Source organism: Caretta caretta, chromosome 13, assembly GCF_965140235.1.
Source record: "Caretta caretta isolate rCarCar2 chromosome 13, rCarCar1.hap1, whole genome shotgun sequence".
Lineage (NCBI taxonomy): Eukaryota > Metazoa > Chordata > Testudines > Cheloniidae > Caretta > Caretta caretta.
In genome coordinates this window covers 14,120,511-14,142,591 of record NC_134218.1, presented here as the reverse complement: position 1 = coordinate 14,142,591, position 22,081 = coordinate 14,120,511, and the positions used below count along the sequence as shown (strand labels likewise).

Below are 22,081 nucleotides of genomic sequence, written 5' to 3'. Positions count from 1 at the left end.
GACTGCAGCCCATTAGACTCAGTAACATTTGTGGTATTTATGCATGGTGTGGGGCACATTTCTTGGGGCTTGTATACACAGGGACCCTCACAAAAATTAATCTGGATTAATATTTAAAGTGAATCAGTTAAACTGCATTGAATCCCTGTGTGGACGCCTTTATTCAGAATTAAAATGGTGCTACTTCACACTGGAAGTAGGTAAACTGAATTAAGACCACTGTAATCCTGAATGAAAGCATCCAGAAAGAGGTCTAATGTGGTTTAACTAAACCACATTAAAGTCATGCCTTTAGTTAATTCGGATTAATTTGCTCTGTGAGAATCTCCAGTTGCACAGCATAGCCACAAAGGATGGTAGGAGGCAGGATTTACCCCTTTATGCCAGTAATCTTCTCCAGAGTTAAAACTGGTGCTTACTGATTTTTTTTTTAAATCAATATTTTGAGTTTTGCTTAACATCTGCCAGTTAGAGCCTATTCCTTGGTATTAATTCTCTGTATACAACGTGATTTGAGAGGAACTGGTAGGGTAGACATCATCAATAATATAAGTAGTGTAAGAGAGGCATTAATTAGGTGTCCACTTGTTTGTATGTTTGGCCTCACTGAACTGATGAATTCTTACCTTTGATAAAATGGAAATAGACAACAGAGAACTTTGATCATCTGTTTTAAGAAGCAGGCTAGATTGTCCAATCTACATACAAAAGGCAACTATTTTGCCTTTCAGCACTAACATGCTGTAAATGCATGTTGTCATAAATATAAAGGGAAGGGTAAACACCTTTAAAATCTCTCCTGGCCAGAGGGAAAAATCCTTTCACCTGTAAAGGGTTAAGAAGCTAGGATAACCTCCCTGGCACCTGACCAAAATGACCAAAGAGGAGACAAGATACAAAAGCTGGGAGGAGGGAGAAAAACAAAGGGTCTGTGTCTGTCTGTGTGATGCTTTTGCCGGGGACAGAACAGGAATGGAGTCTTAGAATTTAGTAAATAATCTAGCTAGATATGCGTTAGATTATGATTTCTTTAAATGGCTGAGAAATTAAGCTGTGCTGAATAGAATGAATATTCCTGTCTGTGTGTCTTTTTGTAACTTAAGGTTTTGCCTAGAGGGATTCTCTATGTTTTGAATCTAATTACCCTGTAAGGTATTTACCATCCTGATTTTACAGAGGTGATTCTTTTTTACTTTTTACTTCTATTAAAATCCTTCTTTTCAGAAACTGAATGCTTTTTCATTGTTCTTAAGATTCAAGGGTTTGGGTCTGGGGTCACCTATGCAAATTGGTGAGGATTTTTACCAAACCTTCCCCAGGAAGTGGGGAGCAAGGGTTGGGAGGATTTTGGGGGGAAAGACGTTTCCAAACAACACTTTCCTAATAAATAAACGTTTGGTGATGGCAGTGGAAGTCCAAGGGCAAAGGGTAAAATAGTTTGTACCTTGGGGAAGTTTTAACCTAAGCTGGTAAAAGTAAGTTTAGGAGGTTTTCATGCAGGTCCCCACATCTGTACCCTAGAGTTCAGAGTGGGGAAGGATCCTTGACACATGTAAAGGCTAATAGCTATTTAATGTTCTAATTAGCATCTTATTTTAGGGTCTACAAGGTAAATGAGGTTACATTCGGGTGTAGTGATACTCAGGGGGAGAAATCGCCCTTCTGCACACATTATTCAATTCTGTAGTAAGTTTACACTGTTTTACTCGTTTGGTCTCAAAGTCCAACGTGACAACAGTGTGAAGGGGGTAAAAACAATATATCTATTTATGATATATTGATTGTCATTGTATTTGAGCACTAACACAAGCTGAATACGGAGACACATACATTGTCTACTCCACCCTCTCTGACATAGGCTGTGGGACTGTGCTTGGAGAACATGTATGTCCCCTCTTTTCCTATCTTTGAGAAGAGGAACTCGGCTGTCCTGGCATTGTTATTGGCAGATAACTGGTGATTCTTACATACACACATGTTGGTTTTTTGGGGTGCAATCCAGAGCAGTGGGTTCTACCGCCTCTACCGCCCTGGGCCCTTTAAATTTCCACCCCAACCCTGCCGCCGCTACCCCAGGGCTCCGGCAGCGGGGCGCTGGCAGCAATTTAAAGGGCCGGGGGCTCCAGCCGCTGCTGAGAGCCGCAGGCCCTTTAAATTGCAGCTGGGGAAGCTGATCCACCCCAGTATGGCGCACCGGCTCTTGCCGGCTTACTTTCACCTCCGTTTCTTCCCTACTCATGCTTTTTACAATGCAAATTGATTTGTCCCTGCAGTCTCCGGTATGCCAATGGATGGCCACTTGACTGATTGCCAGATGTCTGTGATTACACCTGAATGGAGGCATCGGCCTTGGCTGTGTCTGGAGAAAAAAAAACTTGTTTATCCAATCCCCAGACTTGTCTGGTTCAAACACATTTTAGTTCCATATTTCCTTTGCATTTGTACAGCCATTTGGGTGTTTAATATTCTTGTGGGGTGTGTGTACGGTAATGATCAGCGTGTTGATTTTCCAAGGATACCTTACGTGACATCTGTTAGATTATGACATTAATGAATTGAGGTACACTGAGCTGGTCAGGCCAACTGAAACTCACTTCCTGATATTAGCCTCTGCTCCCTGGCATTAGGATGGCCTTAGCCTCACAACATGTCAGTCCCATTTTGTTTGGTGGCTCTCTATATTAATGAATTAGTGCTCGTGGGAACCAACATACTTTGGCTATTTAGATTCATATTAATACATACCAATGTAGGAGTGTTAAGAATGCCATTTTATGCAGTTTCTCTTGTGGCAGACCCTGGTGTAACAAACTTTTATACCAAGGCTGCTAGGGACACAGGGAATCTAGAAAATTGACTCTCAGCTCAGACTGAGGAACAGGGTCTGTTTGAATCCTGGCCTGGATTAACCAATCACAGAGTTTGCTGCAGACTACGTTATGCAACAAAACATTAAAGTGTTAGCCTATACATAAATAATTAAGGGACACAGTCAGTTGCTTGCTCACTATCACTCCATGTGACCATGTTATCCACCATTCCTAGTTTATGAAGTGTAAATTCCAACAAAGTACTGTTTAACAATATTACCATTTGGTTAGTGAAGTGATAGAACCTTGCTAGCTGCAGATTAATTTGTTAATCCATTAATGTACATAACTAATTGCCTTTCAGCAGCTGTTTTTGTTAGTTCTTAGCCTGTGGCAGTGATGTCCCAAAGTGAACAATTTAAATTGTCTGTTTTAAAATTTGCATAGCACCTTCTTCTTACTTTGACCAAGTCTGCTCATTTGATGAAGTCTGGTCACACAAACTGGCTGGAAATTTTTTCTGAAAAAAAAGAAAAGAAAAAAGGTTTCATTAGAAAGTGCTGAGTTAGAACTGATACATTTCCGTGAGCTTTCATTGGGAAGGATTTTTCTGGTCCAAGCTTGAGTTTGTTTGTGGGGTTTGGGGAGGAGGGAAGGGAGAGAGTCAGACAGACTGACTGACTTCCTTTCCCCCACAAATAGCCAGGTGCTTAGGGTACTCACCTGGGAAATCCAGGTTCAAGTCCTTGCTCTGAGTTAGGTAGAATAAGTACTTGAACTTGGGTTTCCAACATCCCACTTTAGTGGGGTAACCACTGGACTATTGGCTATTCTGGCATGAGTGGATCACAGGGACCTTGAAAAATTACAGAGGTCTCTGGTTCATGCCAACTCAGAATGAGAAAAAAATTGAATTAGCAAAGATTTTTGCAGGATGGGAATCCAGTTTCCCCACCCAGCTCTGCTTGTTACTGACTGCAGGCTTATCTTGCTTGCCATGTATGACCATGAAGGTGTGAACTGCAGCGTGTGTAGTACATGGTAGTGTTTTATAAGTGTGGTTGAAGTCTGATCTCTGTTTATAATTGCATTTTGCTTAGTGCTTTGCTAGATTGGGGGCAGAGGGCTCAGCACCTTACTGGATCATACCCGTAAACCTGACAATATGTAGCATTTACTTGCTGACATTAAGAATCATATGATGATTTTAAAAAAAATAAATTTTAATCTGGATGAACTGATGCTGACTGTTCTAATGCTATATTCTACCTTTGCGTTTGTTTGGCTCCTATCCTTCATGAAAATAACAAAAAATACCAAAGCAGGATTGAAACTCTCATTCAACATACCCAGGAAATTTGATTCTTTTCTCCTTCCCTTGTACGGATTTTCACAGCTCTATCCATGAAATCTCTGGTTTTGCTACTATCTCATCAAATTCCTTTTTGACTGACTTCTTGAATGTCATCTTTTTTTTCTCCCTCTGGTTCTTAGTGGTCTAGTCAAACATTGAGCTGGGAGGAATTCCAGGTGCCTCAGAAGTCTTCTGTCCCAATGGTATCTATTCAGGCATTGTTTGAATTTCTTCACCCATAACTAATTCCTGCCATTTGACTTCAAGATTTCTTCTTAGCTGTGTAAAGCTTTTGCTGTAGTAGCTGCCATGTGTCTGAATCAATATAAAAGTGTGAGGCTATTGTTGTTCCATTTTAATTTAAGCATTAGATAAATTATTTCTCTGAATCTGCACTTGGAAAACTAACAGTGCACTGATGGCTCCCTGTGTCCTCATTTCTTTTCCTGCTTCCTGTTTGTTTGGATGCAAAGAAAGTGAAGTGGTGAACATGGATTTATTGATCTGTCTGTCAAGGTATTTATAGCTTGCTCATTGCTGTGGTACCTGAATTCCCAAAACATCTCCTTTCTAAATTATTTTTCTTCCAAATCTTTTGATCTAGCCACATTTCTCATAACTTTGGTCACTTGGCATATTGAGGATTTTCAGAGAGCAAACATGTCTTGTGCGAAGTAAATATTACTTACATTATACTTTTTTCTCTATCACACCCTTCAATGATCAAATATTGGCACCACCTGCCAGAATTGCTACAATCTACTACTTCTGAGGTTCTCAAACTGTGGGTCGGGACCCCAAAATGGGTCGCAACCCCATTTTAATGGGGTTGCCAGGACTTGCTTAGACTTGCTGGGGTCTGGGGCCAAAGCCCAATCTCTACTGCCCCCAGCTGAAGCTAAAGCCCAAGGGCTTCAGCCCTGGGTGCCAGGACTCACGTTACAGGCCCCTGCCTGGGGCTGAAGCCCTTACGCTTTGGCCCCCACCTCCAGAGCAGCAGGGCTGAGGCGAGCTCAGACTTTGGTCCCCCCTCCTGAGGTCGTGTAGTAATTTTTGTTGTCAGAAGGGGGTCACGGTGCAATTAAGTTTGAGAACCTCTGTACTACTGTAACGCCGACAGACCCCTGTCATTGGCGGGTGGGATCGAACCGGGGACCTCTGGAGCCTCTACTGCATGAGCTAAAAGCCAGCTGGCTGTTAGCTAAGGCTGTAGAGCAGACTCATTTTATCTCTATCTCTCTCTAAGCGGTCTCTGTGCCTCTAGATGGGACAGAACACCACACCTAGGAAGTGTGTGGGCTACACTACTTCATTCCCATGAGTATAGAACCTATATTTGATGCTGTAGTGGCAAATGTGAAGTCTGCAAATATCATTGCAAAATATGAAAATACCTACTGCTTTGGATGGGACGTTAGAATGCGTCACAGAGGAGGATCCATAACTATTTTATTTTGTTCCTCTGGGCTTAGACAGGATGGATTTTAGGTACGCACATTCTTGTAGGAACAATATATTTTCTCCACCTTGTGTAACCCCCTAATGTATTTGTAAATTGCTGAATATCAGAGTCAAAAGGCTGTAACAATGAGGAAGATAAAGTGTTATAGGGAAGTCCATCCTATTTAGTAGAACAACTACAAGTGGTGTAACAATCTCCATTGACAACGTTCAATCTGTGTTCTGTCTTTAGTATGTATTATTGTTACTATAACTGGATGTTTTTAAAAAAAGAAAAGGAGTACTTGTGGCACCTTAGAGACTAACCAATTTATTTGAGCATAAGCTTTCGTGAGCTACAGCTCACTTCATCGGATGCATACCGTGGAAACTGCAGCAGACTTTATATACACACAGAGAATATGAAACAATACCTCCTCCCAGCCCACTGTCCTGCTGGTAATAGCTTATCTAAAGTGATCATCAGGTTGGGCCATTTCCAGTACAAATCCAGGTTTTCTCACCCTCCACCCCCCCACACAAATTCACTCTCCTGCTGGTGATAGCCCATCCAAAGTGACAACTCTTTACACAATGTGCATGATAATCAAGTTGGGCCATTTCCTGCACAAATCCAGGTTCTCTCACCCCCCTCCAAAAACCACACACACAAACTCACTCTCCTGCTGGTAATAGCTCATCCAAACTGACCACTCTCCAAGTTTAACCAGAACATCTGGGGGGGGGGGGGGTAGGAAAAAACAAGAGGAAATAGGCTACCTTGCATAATGACTTAGCCACTCCCAGTCTCTATTTAAGCCTAAATTAAAAGTATCCAATTTGCAAATGAATTCCAATTCAGCAGTTTCTCGCTGGAGTCTGGATTTGAAGTTTTTTTGTTTTAAGATAGCGACCTTCATGTCTGTGATTGCGTGACCAGAGAGATTGAAGTGTTCTCCGACTGGTTTATGAATGTTATAATTCTTGACATCTGATTTGTGTCCATTTATTCTTTTACGTAGAGACTGTCCAGTTTGACCAATGTACATGGCAGAGGGGCATTGCTGGCACATGATGGCATATATCACATTGGTGGATGTGCAGGTGAACGAGCCTCTGATAGTGTGGCTGATGTTATTAGGCCCTGTGATGGTGTCCCCTGAATAGATATGTGGGCACAATTGGCAACGGGCTTTGTTGCAAGGATAAGTTCCTGGATTAGTGGTTCTGTTGTGTGGTATGTGGTTGTTGGTGAGTATTTGCTTCAGGTTGCGGGGCTGTCTGTAGGCAAGGACTGGCCTGTCTCCCAAGACTTGTGAGAGTGTTGGGTCATCCTTTAGGATAGGTTGTAGATCCTTAATAATGCGTTGGAGGGGTTTTAGTTGGGGGCTGAAGGTGACGGCTAGTGGCGTTCTGTTATTTTCTTTGTTAGGCCTGTCCTGTAGTAGGTAACCTCTGGGAACTCTTCGGTATGCATCTGATGAAGTGAGCTGTAGCTCACGAAAGCTCATGCTCAAATAAATTGGTTAGTCTCTAAGGTGCCACAAGCACTCCTTTTCTTTTTGCGAATACAGACTAACACGGCTGTTACTCTGAAACCTGGATGTTTTTAATTCGTTTACTTTCTTCATCTGTAATATTTAGGTAGAATTACGTGTTTTCTTGGCTGGAAAGATAACTAATAAAGACCCTCTCCTGTTGAAGTAGCAGGCTGTTTAACCTCCTCTGAAAAAACAACTACTAAGTATGAGGTCATAGAATTGTTTGATAGAAGTAGGGCTGAGAAGGCAAGTGCATCTAGAATAGGGAAGACCCATAGGTACGTATCAAACAATCTAAAATGTGCAGCTGTAATCATTCTGGCCAGCATATGAAACATAAACTTTAGGATGAAATCAAACTTGACACTAATTATAGTAAAATCTTAAAACCAGTATGCAAGACCAGGGTTGGAATCTGAAACAGATTCATAGTCCAAAATCTTAGTGTTCTGCTCTAACCACTGTTGACCGTTCGGTCAAAGGACCTGTTGCTATGTAAAGGCCTATTGTCAAGTGAATCAAACCCCTAGCAAGCATTAAGAATAATGTGTATAATAAAATTGTCATCTTTTTTAAGAATAGACAGTTTAACTGCTTAATGTTTAGTATAATATCCTATTTATCAGAATAAATGTTCTAACTTCAAGAGGCACTGGCTGCATTAGTATGGAAAATTTGTGTATTGCAATATTTACTTGGAAATTTGCAATGTGTACCAGAAAAAAGTGGATATGCACAATGGTCCTTAATGTAAAAAGTGAAGTTATTGATTGTCAACTGTCTATCTATAAAAGAATGTAAGTTTGAGTTATTGATTGAACCGGACAGGACTGGGATCAGGCTGCCATCAGCTGCAAGCTTTGGTTCCATAAGGACTGGGTATTGTATATCTCTCTTTGTTATACATTGTTCTTAAATAAAAAAAAAGACAATTTTTAGTAAGAAAGGCAATGAAATTTGACTGACTGCCTTGTCTCTCTCTTTTATTGTAACTGGCTAAGACCAGACCTCTAATCCAATTTTTTTATATAAAGATAACACCACTAGCCCAGTATAATGGTTCTCATCAAGACCATAATACTTTAAAAAAGAGGTACTATGGGACTTTTATTTTCCAGTGTATTGAGCTGTAAAGTTTCTGAACTGAAATGGTTGTTTCATTTGTAAGTGAAGTAACAAACCGGGATCAATACTCAAGAGATATAATAAAAATCTCTAACTATTTTTTTCCCCTACTTGGAAGCCAGTCTGGTTCTCCAACCTCTTCTCTCATTGGGAGAAGGGTTTGAGGAGAATATTGTCTCAAATTGTAGGGTTTATATGGTTAAAATAGACTAAGCTTTTCATGACAGGTTTGTATAGCATGGCACAATGGGGCCCTGTTTTTGGCTGGAGCTTCTACGTGCCACGATCATACAAACGGGATGATTTTTCAGAGGCACAAAGATACCCTACTCCTCATTGTGCCTATGAAAATTTTCCCCATAACAAATAATAAAGATGCTCAGAAAAAAAAACAATTGCAACACATGTCCTAATTGCAAAGCCCAGGTAAATGCATAAGAGGTTTTATTGTTTTTTTATTTTGTTTTTTTTAAGTCTTGAAGTAAGATCTGTTTTTGCTAGATTAAACAGAGGGTTTTCATCTTGGTCACTCTTTAGAAATCCTTGAACAATGCAATTCACAAACGCTAGTAACTCTAGGGTTCAACAGAACATGTTCTTGAATTACCAATAAACTGGAAAATCGGAGAGAATTCTCAATAGGCTGTAAATGTCCCAGACTGTTCTTCATTGGGGGAAGGGAGACAGTAAAAGTTATTAGCAGAACAGAACAATACTCAGAGGGAAAAAGGATAAAATGGAAAGTAGGGAAAGATTGAAAAACAGGGGAAAGAAACAAGATTAGTCAACAAAAGAGTCACTGTCCGGGGTAGAACTGAGAATCTGAGGCTACTTCTCATAAGCTATAACATTTGTATCTGGTGTGGATCACAGGTCCTGAGCAAAGTACTTAAGCATATGAGTAATTTCAGTGAAGTCAATGGGGTTAATCCTCTGCTTGAAGTTGGGCACATGCTTGCTGAATGGAGTTATCGGCTGAGATCTTCATAAGAGCCAAAGGGAGTTAGGCACCCGGTGACCAATAATTTCAATGGGAGTTGGATGCCTAACTCACCTTTAAAAGCTCAGCCGTACTCTTTTCTAAGTAATTATACAACACGGGTTTCCTGCTTTCCATCTCTGTCATGATTTGGTTTATATCAACAATGCAGAGGTGTAAATAATTATTTAACAGAAATTTCTGGTTACATCCAAATTGAAGGCTGGGGATAGCTAGTGATACCTTTTGAATGGGGTCCCTGTGACATACTGTTATCTGAGCTGGTACGGGAAGCTGGTAATGCTATTTTCAGTGCAGCCTCTAGTCTGCACAAGGGCCCTATTGCAATAGAACTGCATGATTATGTCTGTTAGCCTTAGAGCAGGCACACAAGGTAGACTGAGTTTTCTCTACAAGAGGCAGATGCTTTGCAGGTGTTTTTCACATGGATATGACAAATGAGGGGTGTGTGTGTGTGTAAATACTCAGTGGGAAATGCATGTGAAACTGATGAATATATGCACAGAACTTTCAAAATAACAGGCCCAAAGAGTGTACCATATTTTCTTCATGTAATTCCAGATTGTGTAAAAAGAAAAGGAGTACTTGTGGCACCTTAGAGACTAACCAATTTATTTGAGCATGAGCTTTCGTGAGCTACAGCTCACTTCATCTGAGCTGTAGCTCACGAAAGCTCATGCTCAAATAAATTGGTTAGTCTCTAAGGTGCCACAAGTACTCCTTTTCTTTTTGCGAATACAGACTAACACGGCTGTTACTCTGAATCCAGATTGTGTGATAATTTCTTCCCCCCCAACCCACCCCAGTTTGTCTCAATCCAAAGATCTAGCCTGAAGTCTTTACTCCAGCCAACTTCTCATTGATTTCCCTGGGAATTAGCCAGAATGAGCACCATGGATTGTTTTCCAAAGGCCTGATCCAAAGTCCATTGAAACTATGGAAAGGTTCCCATTTTCTTCAATTGGCTCTGGATCAAGCCCCAAGTTAGTGTTTCCATCAGAGATGTCCAATAATTCACTTAGGCAGAGTGCATAAATTGAATGCCCCTTGTTTCTTAAATGTGATTAACATTATTTGGTTTAGTGATCTTCTCCATCAGTGTTTTCTTTATTATTTGTATTACCATAGTGTATGGACCAGGATCCTGTTGTGCTAGACACTGTACAAAGAGTAAAAAAGACAGTCCTGCTCCAAAGAGATTACAATCTAAAATCCTAATCCACCTCATGAAATAGTTCTGCCTGAGTTTTCTGTATATTCTTGTTTCATAACATGGCCTCTAGTTCTTGTCTTCATTACCTGCTGTTGTATTTTGTTAGGTTTAATCCGGGTAGACATTTGTTGGTCATAAAATACATATGGATCCAATTATGAATTTTTCTACACTAAGCTGTCCTACATCCTACATTTTACTTCCATGAATTCAGGCTTTACATTGTATTAGTGTGTATAGTCAATCACTAGTCTTTAATTCAAACTTAGATCAAAGGAAACTAGAAGACATTATCTTCGGTAGCACTTTTATATTTCTTCCTAACCTTTTTAAAGTATCATAAAGATGTCTGCTTAATGTTTGATATTAGGAAGGTTATCCTAAGTAAATTGACAGCTTAATGACTTGGTTAGCATGTGTCCCATAAACTCTCAAGATAGTATTTCAAATTAAGTATTGTAGAAAATTACTTACTAACCTCCTGCTCTCATCCAGAAACCACCTCAAACATTCCCAGATGTAAAGTATAATCAACATCTGAGACTCTTTCAAGTAGAAAGCAGCACAAAGTAAGTGTTCTCATTGCAATGTGACACCAGACCTAGGCTGTAAGTAACTATTCTTATGTTTTAACTAGTAAAGCCTATGGTACTCAGGCAAGAGCACGAAGATAATAAATAACTCTAGGCTTTTTCCTTCCATTGTTCTTTGCAATCAACATCCTGCTGTATCAAAAGCATAAAAGTCAAAAGCAAGATCTGACCCAAGAAGATAGTAGGTCAGATTTTTCTGCTGGTATATTTTCTACTTTCAGTGTTAGACAAGTCTGGAATGCAAATAACAGTGGTGAATTTGGCCCATTAATTCTTACTGCGTTTGAGCTGTATCCTTTGTGAAATTTGTTTCCTTAGTTAGACTTAGGGTGAAACCTGACTGGCTCTGAAGATTACTTAGAAGTACTTTGCTATAGTTTTGGAGTCTGTGTAATTGCACAGTAAATGGATCATTTTGTTGCAAGTGTATATCTAATGCACACAAACATTTCATTTTAAAAATGTAGTGGTGCTCATCATCTTACTGCCTGATCACCTCATGAACAAATTTATCCTCAAAACACTTCTGTGAGAGAGGAATATTTTATCATTCAGTTTTTTACAGATGAAGAGACTAAGGTACACAGATGACTTTCCCCGATAACATGGGAGACTTGTGGCTGAGCTGGCAAGAAACCCTGGCTCTCTCAGTTCTTATACTGGCACCTTAAGCACAAGACCATCCTTCTCTGAGGCTGTGTGCTTGGAAGCATCATGAGAAAGTGATTCGTGTCTTCAAATATTTTCATTTTCCCAACGATCCATTTCATATCTGTCAGTAGCAATGCGTAATAGCTGTAATTTATATAGTGGATGTTGAGCACTGAGTAAGAATAAGTGGATCCAAAAGGTTTCTGAAACACACTCATTTTCACAATGCAGTATTTTTACTGCTTGAATCTGAATCTGAATCCACACGCTCTAGAATAGTTGGGGAGTTTCCATAATCAGATACGCTACTCTCTAAATATGTGTCCGTAACTCCCAGTGGTAGAATGAGAGAGACACAAAATCAAGAGCTATGTGCCCATTGTATTGGATCACACAAAGACAGGAAAAAGAAAAGGAGTACTAGTGGCACCTAGTGAGTGTCACATCCGATGAAGTGGGCTGTAGCCCACGAAAGCTTATGCTCAAATAAATTGGTTAGTCTCTAAGGTGCAACAAGTACTCCTTTTCTTTTTGTGAATAGAGACTAACAAGGCTGCTACTCTGAAACCTGTCACAAAGACAGGAAAATCTCCTCTGACACACAGCAGATCAGTGATCCATGTAATGTGGCATCCTGTCTCCACTAGTGAGACTATTTGAGAAAGGCACTCCTCCCCGCCTTATCCGATAATGCACCTCAGGGGGCACACAGACAGTGCCATGAAGCGGACCACACAAGGACACCTGGAGTGAAATTGTGCTGCACTTTTAAGAGGTGAAGTGCAGGACTTGCCGCATAGATGGAGAGTGATTAAGCCTCTTTCACACCCTCCTGGCCCGAAGTTGCTGTGTTCCCTGGTAGGTAGCCCTGAGGGCCTCTCAGATAAAGCAGGCTGCAGAGCTGCCCAGAATCTCTGGGCTTTGCTACAGTCCAGCCCCCAGCACACCTTCCTGCTCCTGGTCCCACTCCCCTTATGCTGGGGCGTGCAGGAGCACCCTTAGAAGGCAGTCTTATAGCTGTCTTTTGCAGTGTCTGCACCAGGGTTATCCTCCCCCAGGTAGAACCAGACAAAGGAGCAGGAACAGTGTCCTGCTCTATACCTTTTGAAGCACTAGTTATTGTCCATGCTGGAGGTAGATAAACCCAGTGGTTTTATTTATAAATAGTAAAAGGCTGTTTTCTGTAAAGTGCCATGCACACCAATGGTATTCTGTATACAAATATACATACATGATGTCAACAGAGAATCAGACTCAAAGCAAGATTTATAAATGTATAAAAAATTAATATTACTGACTTAAAAATGAATGCCTTCCCAGCTGTTACACTCAACAAATAAATACATTTCCCTTCTGTCTGTTAACTTTCCAGATTCAAATAATCACACTTAACCTTTATAGTTTATCTAATGGCTATTTTATTAAGGCAGAAATTGTTCATCTAGCTTCTGGATCCTCTAAGTCTGTAACTCTGCTTGTATTTGCCTAGCTGCTGAAAACAATTTCATCTCAAGAATGCTGCAGTTGCTGGCATTCCTCTGCATTTTTAAGTGATGGACACTGTTAAATTCATTACAATTTAACTCATCCTTTCTTCCTCTAAAATGCTGATTATGCATTGGCTGTGTACCCAAAACTGCCACGTCATTTGTGCCAGGTATGCAGGGGTAAGGTAGGTGGTAGGAGGCTAGAGAGGAGGGGGTTACGGTAATCAAGACAGGAAATGTTATTGGTGTGGACAGGAGTTTTGAGCTGTCTAGAGAGAAAGTAGGATGGATATTACAAATGGTGTGGAGGAATATTTAGATACAACCTGAATATATGTGGGGGGGGGGGAGGAGAAGGGGAGGGAACAAGGCTTGAAGATGGCATCCCAGATGATACCACGTCTGAAAGACAGGAAGGATGTTAATAGTGACAGAGTGGGGAATAGGGAGATCTCGGAAGGAAAGAGCAGGAGTGGGGAAGAGGTCCAGGTAGTACTGGTCTCTCTGGTGAAGGTGAGTACAAGAAGCCCTGGACAGCTACAGTCTTGCCAATGGCTTCTGCCTTAGGCAATTTCAGGTTGAGCCTCTGCACCAGACACCCAGAGGAAGATGTTAGAGAGACAGACTGAGGATGGATGGGAAAAATAGATATGAAAGAATACCAGCATAAAAATGGTAGTTCAAGCTATGTGACTGTATGAGAGAGATTGTATGTAAAGAAGAGAAGGTGGGGCCTCTGTAAGCCCTCAAGCACAGTGGCTGAGGAGAAGGAAGACACTGACCTAAAGAGATACTGAGGGAGAAATCTGAGGTTGGAGGAAAACAAGAAGAGGATGCAGTCATGGAGGTCAAGGAAGGATAAGAAGTCAAAACATGTGTCGCTCACCTTCTTGGAAGCAACAGAGGGTTCAAAGACTGGGAGGAAAGAATAGAGATCCTGGAGTCTGGCTATAATGGAGTAACTAAAGACCTCTGAGAGGATTTTGGCAGTGGACAAGGGAGAATCAAGCTGTCGACACTACAGACGCTACAACGGCACACTGCACTGCAGTGGTGTTTCTATAGCTCTGTAGTGTAGACACTCCTGAGCACCATAGCTAGCTCAACTTAAGTGTTAAGTTTAGAACAGCCCTCAGACTGAAGGGGGTTTAGAACGCAGTTGTATGGGAAGCAACAGTTGTAAGGAACCAGAACTACTTTTCCCTACCCCAAAGCCAGCACCTGACTCCACTTTCTGTTTGAGGCAAGTACATGGCTCCCATATCTGAGCACCTTACAATAATCTTAAATACAGTTATCTTCATAACACCCATCTGAGGTAGGGAAGTGCTGTTGTTTCCATTCTACAGATAGGAAACTAAGGCACTGACAGTCTAAGTGACTTGCCCAATGACAGACTGTCGGTGGCAGAGCAGGGAGTTGAATCTGACTCTCCCAAATCCTAGATTAGTGCCCTAACCACTGAACAATTCTTCCTCTCATACCCACTTCCTTCCTTCATTCTGTCTTCTTTGCTCTTTCTCCCTCCTGTCCCACCCTTCCCATGTCTTTCCATTTAGCTAATCCCCATCCTAACAGAACACTGCCCTAAAGTGTAGAAAACCCATGGCACTAACATGATGCTCTCAGCCCACCACATTTTTTCACTCTGCTTGTGTTATATCCCCCTTCCTTACCATTTGCCATCTTGTCTCTAAAATTTAGATTATAAACTCTCTGGGCCAGGGACTACATATTAGTCTGTTTCTATAGTACCTTGCACGATGGGGCCACAATAGTTTAGACTCCTAGAAATGCGGGGCTGGAAGGGACCTCAGATGGTCATCAGGTCAGGCCCCCTGCACTGAGGCAGGACCAAGTAAACCTAGACCATCCCAAACGGGTTTGTCCAACCTATTTTTAAAAACCACCAATGATGGGGACTCCACAACCTCCCTGTTCAGTTTCTGATCTGATGTTTCTCCTGTTTGGAACCATGCTCACTTAAGTCTCTTATACATTTCTGCGTTACAGATTATTTAATCTTTATCCCATTGGCTTTTAGCACATCAACCCTTTGGATTTTAGGTAACCCATACATTACACATGTGCAAGCTTCAGGTACCCATCTTCTGTATTTTTCCTGCTGCGTTTGCAGTTTATGGCTCAGATTGTTTTTGTGTCACTATGCCCTGGGTTTTCCGAGAAAAAAGTTTTTTTTGTTTTGTTAAATTTATTTATTTATCATTTCATGTTTGGTTTCAGAGTAGCAGCCGTGTTAGTCTGTATTCACAAAAAGAAAAGGAGTACTTGTGGCACCTTAGAGACTAAATTTGTTAGTCTCTAAGGTGCCACAAGTACTCCTTCATTTCATGTTTCTGACTGTTTTTACTTATATCTTCCAACACAACATGTTGTTTTCTGTCAGCAATAACATTTCAAGCAGATTAGCAATCCTATGTGAAAGAATTGCCAAAACCACGCATATGCTGACCAAAACCCTGACCTAAGTGTTTAATTCATCTATACATAATTACAAATAATTAAAAATACAGCTATCAAAGCTCTTAATCTTATCATTAATAATTCTTTATTTTCTATTTCAGTGTTATGAGTAAATATGTTATTCTGTGCTACATTTAATCTGCTAGAAAGGAGAGGGGGAGGTATGGAAAACATGATGATTCTTTAATGTCAACGTTCCTTGTCTTCTTTAAACATGTTTTTTGTGAGTCCAGTTTTGATTGTGAATCATACAATTAGAAATGGTCTTGTGAATGCATTTTGAGGGGTGTCACAATTTTAGGGCTTTGATATTTAGTTGCTTAACATACCTGAAGACTCTTCATCAGGTCCCCGCTCAGTCATTGTTTCTCAAGAGTAGACTAAGCATGCCCAGTTTTTTAACCTTTCCTCAAAGGTCAAGTTTTCTAAACCTTCTATCACTTTTTTCTGTGAACTCTTTCTAACTTAGCCACACATTTCTGAAAGTGTGGCAATTTTGGTTGGCTCCCAGATGCTACCATAGTACAATTAATGATAATCAGTAAGTGGCACAATTATATTTAAAGTGAACAGATTAAGGGGACTAGAGCAGTAGTTGGAGAGACAGGTGGGTAAAGGCTGGGTTTATGGGGGCTTTATGAAATACTCCTTCAACTTCCCTGGTGTTCTGTTAAGCAGAAGAAGAGCTCAAAAAATAAATATCAGGTGAATACAGTGAACATATGGGAATGATTAATGGCAAAATGTTGGTAAAATTCCCATTGACTTCATTGGGACCAACCTTTAGTTCTAGATTCCAGGATAATTGAATGATTTTGCCTTTGTGTTGCCCAGTAACTTTTCCAATCCCTTCAGAAACAGAGTGTTGTTTCCTGTCTTTGTTATGGAAAGTTCCATACCTGCCTGTCTGCTCTGACCAAGATTTTACAAAGTTGCTATCTGAACTACATGTAGCAAGACTGAATCCTATGTCTATTTTAATTACTCCCATTACAATAATACAATATGTCTAAATAAAAATCATTCAACTGTTCACGCTATAGTATTGATCCCCTGGGAACAGAAACGATCTTGCATTAGCAAGTCCATGATTTGCATCCTTTTCCCTCTAGTCCCTAACATTAAAGGAAATGATCAGAGAAGTATTTTGTTCCGAAGCTTTTTCTTCATGCCATTGTATTCTGAAATCAGGCCAGTGATGATTTTTTCCCCCTGGATCTGTCTTCAAAACCCTCATTTTCTTTCTTCTGATTTCAGTAAATCTATCTAAAATCCATGGTGGATAGAATGTTTTGTTTTTACTCTAAGCAACAATTAGTTTGTGACTTGTAAAACGTTTACATGCACAAGCATCAAAAAGAAAGCATTTTATGCAAATGTCAGCGATATTCAAGTCATTGGAGATGCCAAGCTTACTCTTTTGTGCTTCCAGATTTATCAGAGATGCTGGTTAGTATTCAAGAAAGCTTCAAGCAAAGGGCCAAAACGACTGGAGAAGTTTTCAGATGAGCGTGCTGCCTATTTTAGGTGCTACCACAAGGTAAGATTTGGACATATGTAAACGTATCCAAATTTCCATTGGGTTCATAATTCTACACTGCTCCCACAGATGTTTAGAGGCCAAGAATACTTAGTTTTGTTGCTACTTCAAAGACAAACTCTCCAGTGAAATTTAAAGATTTTATAAGCTGTATAGTTTGACAACTCATCTACTATGAATATAACTGTAAATAATCAAGATACTCAAAATTGTGGGCTCACTTTTGTGTCTATCCTAACTCTGTTGCACTGATGAGCCTTAAAGCTGGTTGAAAAGTTGGGAAAAAAATCATGAAAGTTTTCACAAAAAGTGTGTCTCCTCTTTTTCAACATTGAAACCATGTGATTAATGATTAATGTGATTAATTAATTTATGAATCACCAGAGTTTATTATTAACATGGCAAGAATAGTGAGCTAAATACACTTCAGACATATAAAAAGATAGGATCTAAGTCTCATTTACACTAAGGCAACTTAAAGGTCCCTTTACACTGTCAAAGATGTAAGGGGAGTAAGTTAATATTGTACACCTACTTTAAGACCCATCTGCACTGCTAAAAGAGTCTAAGATGGCCTTAATGTAATCAAGAATCAAGCCCAGAGTGCTTGCCTTGGAAAGGGGAGTCTAAATCATAATTGCCATAACCCAAAACTTTAAGGGCCCTACTGCCAGGTTTTTTAGACACAAGTTTCAATTGAACTTGTAATGGTCTATATTGACAGAGATTATTTGTGCAAACTCTTGGAAACAGAAAGGACCACATATTCATCCTTAGTCTAACTCTGCTGAAGTTAGCGAATTTGGCTAATGTGAAAGCCCTCGTTGATGCCTTTCAGACCAATGAACTTCCTTAATTTTTCTAATCCCTTCTCTCTAGAGTCCTCTGCTCATCTCAGTTCATGTGAGAATTTACATGAGTAATTCTCCTGGGCGTGGAGTTGAAAATAATATGCTTTAATTTATAATCTTTGTTGGCAAAAGCTTAATATGTTTGAAAATTAGGAATTATGTGCATAACCTCCTAGGTGCCTGACACTGCAGATGAGCTTCTGAGGCTGATCCTCTCTTATCCAGTTTGTGAGACATATAGGAGGAAATCCAGAGGGAATACTGGATCTGAATTCTTTCCTATTTGACTCCATCTGTATCTATGCTCTACATAATTTATAAGGGATTGGTCATAAAACCCCAGGGCTATTTGTAGTACATCATGCCCAGAAAAAGGAATTCATTCAAATTTATATTAAGCAGTTTGCAAAAGCAATGAAAAGTGAATAATATATTTTCCATTTGATCTGTGCGGGGATTACACAGTATGTATTTTTAGAGTAGATACATTTCAGCTCTGTACGGAATATGTAACATCTATGATGGTGCAGTTCTGATAATTACTGATGCTCTGCATTAGTATTATAAGAGATTAAATTTACATCAGCCATATATGCACCACTGCCTGGGAAGATTTTGAATTTAAGACTGGATTTGAGATCCAAGAGGAACGGAAATACTTAAGGCCAAATTTTCTTCTCTTCTTTAAGAGGATATCCATTTTTGCATTTGCAAGTTTATTACATATGCAATCCAGAGGTCAATTCCTGCAACTGGTTCTGCACAAGTGGACCCTATACCACATGGCTACCACTAACTTCAGAGGGATTCCATGAAGGCATAGGGCTCCAACCACATAAATCAAGTTGCAAGATATGGCCTAATGTCAAGTAACTGATTTATGGATGTAATCGGGAGCTCGGACAGCTAGGGTGTCATTTACAATAGCTCTCCGTATAGGCCCAACTCTGCTCCCAGTCACATAAATGGTAAAACTCCCACTGATTTCAAAAGGAGCAGAATTCAGCCGGTTGTGAGTACTTATGAAAATCTCACCCTTAAGCAGCTAAACTTATACCCAGAAATAGTTGCAGGCACAAAATAAACACTAGATTTGGTTGAAAGATTTTGTTTTTAAATATGTTTTTTGAGTAAATTTAACATCTAAAAAATGTTCCAGGAAAATATTTTGGGTTGTTTAGAAATGTTTTGGTTTAAAAAAAAAAAAACCAACACCCCAAAACAAGACATTTTTGTCAACATTCCCCCCCCCCCAAAACATGAAGTTTCTAAGGAAATAAAACCTCTTCATGTAATTTTAAAATTAAAACATGTGTGTGCAACACATACTTCTGAAAGCTACATTAGTTCTATCTAGAACTACATTTAATGATATTTTTTGGAGCTGTGTGAACGATTTGACTCGGATGCTGAATACACTTGAAATCTGTCTAGGTTTGAGTTTGACTCGCATCCCTAGATCAGCCGTCATCTTTTCAAACCTCTATATACATGCACTTTCCAGTCAAGATTTTTGGAAACTGTACTTGCTCTTTCTGGGTATTCACAAACATTTTGGTATGGTTGCTCATGCTGCATTTTGAGCTCAAGCCCAAATGTGTCAAGCTAAATGGTATATTCCAGTCAGTTGACTCTCATCCACCAGCCAAGCAGCCAGTTGGCCAGGACTGTCCTCTTATTCCCCCAGAAGGCCCAATTCCTGGTCACCTGATGCTTTGTCAGGTGACTTCACTCACTGCTTCTACCTGGGGAGATCACCATCAGACCAAATTTGATACTAGTTCAGCTCAGACCTCAACCCTCTTAATGGGCCAGCTCATTCTGTGACAGGCTAATAGTCCCACTTCTGGTACTGGCCAATCCATGAGAATTTAAGCAAACCTACTGTACACAAGCTATGCTTTCCCAATAAGATTCTGCCGTGGGAAATCCAGGTTATTCCAACCAAAATGTTTCAAACTTCAGTGCCTATTAACCAGAGCTGACCCAAGTTCCAGATATGTAAGACTCAACTGTCTAAAAACATGGGAAATGAAGCCACAAAGAATCCATGCAAGGTGTCCTGCAATTTCCTTTACAAAATGGAGCATAACTCCAGTATTCCCTATGTGAGACCACTATGGACAAGAATTTGTAGGTGAGCCATGCATCTGGCCAGTGGAACTCGACATTGTAAACATGATGGTCAAGAAGCCTGGGAGTGGGTGTCCTCATGCCCAGTAGAAGTGTGTGCGCCAGAAGCCAGTTTGCCCCACGGTTTAGATGTAAACTGTCTGGCACAGGGTCTGTCTCTAACTATACATTTTTATACAGTGCCTTGTATGACAGGACTCTAATTTGCAGTGGGGTCCTAAGTGCACTACTGCAATGCAAATTAGTCACAATAATAATTATCTATATCCAGAATATTTCTGCTGCAGTATGTACATTTTCATGAGAAACCATTTGTAGTCTAGAGTAAATGTTATTTTAATTAATGATTTCGTTCAGTATTCTAACAGTGAATCTGGAAGTGTATTTTCTCCATGCCCCTCACCAAACAGTCAGTGTCATCATTATAATTTACTGCTTCTCCATGTTTATCATTCTTCTATGCACACCCAAAAATGAAAAATAAGCAATGCTTATCAGACCGTATTGTTTAAATTTAATTATGCACCAGGATGAGCTATCATTTGCCGGTGTAGTATTTCCCCTTTGCTGTGGTAACAAAGTCTGTGGTGTAGCAGTATCCACATTTTTCATTGGGAGAGAAATTGGAAATGGAGATAGGGTGGTGTTCAGCTGTAGCATAACTTATTAATTGACAAAATGTTCCCAAGTCCTGTTTACTAGGCCTGACTGGGAATTTTCTGACAAATCTTTTAGCAGAAAAATACTTGTTTGTGGGAAAGTGTCCGTTCTGACAAATTTTTCAACACAAAACAACAACAAAATTGGAGGAAAAAAGTATCAGAATTGTCAATGTTTTGTTTTGACATTTTTGAAACAAAAACTTCCAGTTTTCCAGGTTGAAATTACTTTTCTTTTGAAATTGATGCTACCTCTAGTACAATTATAATTAATAAATTAATAAAAATGAAACTTCTCCAAATTACTAAAAGAAAATGTTTTGATTGACCCAGTTAGATTTTTTTTCCCCCCTGTTCGTGAAAATTTTCAAATTTTCAACCAAATTCATGATGGGGAAATTCTTTTGGTATCTCAAAAATGTTCATGGGACGAGAAAACCATTTGCCACTCAGCTCTACTATTTGTCTTGTACAGAGATGGTAAAGTCAGTGATGGAGTTGCAGATTCCTCAGCTGGTGTAAATTGGAATAACTCCATTGACGTCAGTGGAGCTATGCCACTGACTTGCATCAGCTGAGGGTCTAGCTCCAGTATGTCCAACCTGTAGCCAAAATAACACCAGCTCCTTTTTCTGCCCCTTACTCTCGACAACCCATCTGCTTTGACCTGGGAAATCCCTTGTCCTCAAATCTGTGTGCCTCTTTGCATGAAGTTCCATGTGCTCAGTGTTAAGCACAGACTAGTTCAGGTGGCCCTGGATGTTTACCTTTATCTGACAGGTGACTGAAAATTTTTAGGCCAAATTTTGAATTTTTGAAAAAATGTCAACCACTCTCTAAGCTGGTCAAAATACCAAAAACGTAGCACAAAATCTTTTTTGATTTTTTTTTTACTGTTTTTACCAGAAATCTGAAAATTTTCCACCAGCTCTGCCTCATTTCATCCAGATACTCTGCAATACAAAGGAACTCCTCAGTCAGGTGTGACCATACTCAATGTCCATCAGAGCCGAATTCTGTGCTAGTGTCCATCCAAGCAAGAGAGATTGTCTAATCCACAGAGTAGCTTGAATGGTCATCTGGTCCTGGCTGGTTGTGAGATCTACCTTTAATTCTTTCTACTGAGGTTTTCAAATTATTGATAGGAGTACTGAGTAACATGCATTCAATTGCTACTTCTACCATGGGAGTATATTTTAT

At 40.0% G+C, this 22,081-nt stretch overlaps 1 protein-coding gene across 3 annotated transcripts in view; it reads left to right on the top strand.

Annotated features, from left to right (window-relative positions):
- Positions 1–22,081, top strand: part of DOK5 (docking protein 5) — a 94,294-nt gene that overhangs the window by 35,220 nt on the left and 36,993 nt on the right. For all 3 annotated transcript variants that reach the window (XM_048820378.2, XM_048820381.2, XM_048820380.2), the window contains exon 2: positions 17,131–17,238. In XM_048820378.2, the coding sequence (XP_048676335.1) occupies positions 17,131–17,238 (108 nt within the window). The remainder of the gene's footprint in view (positions 1–17,130; positions 17,239–22,081) is intronic.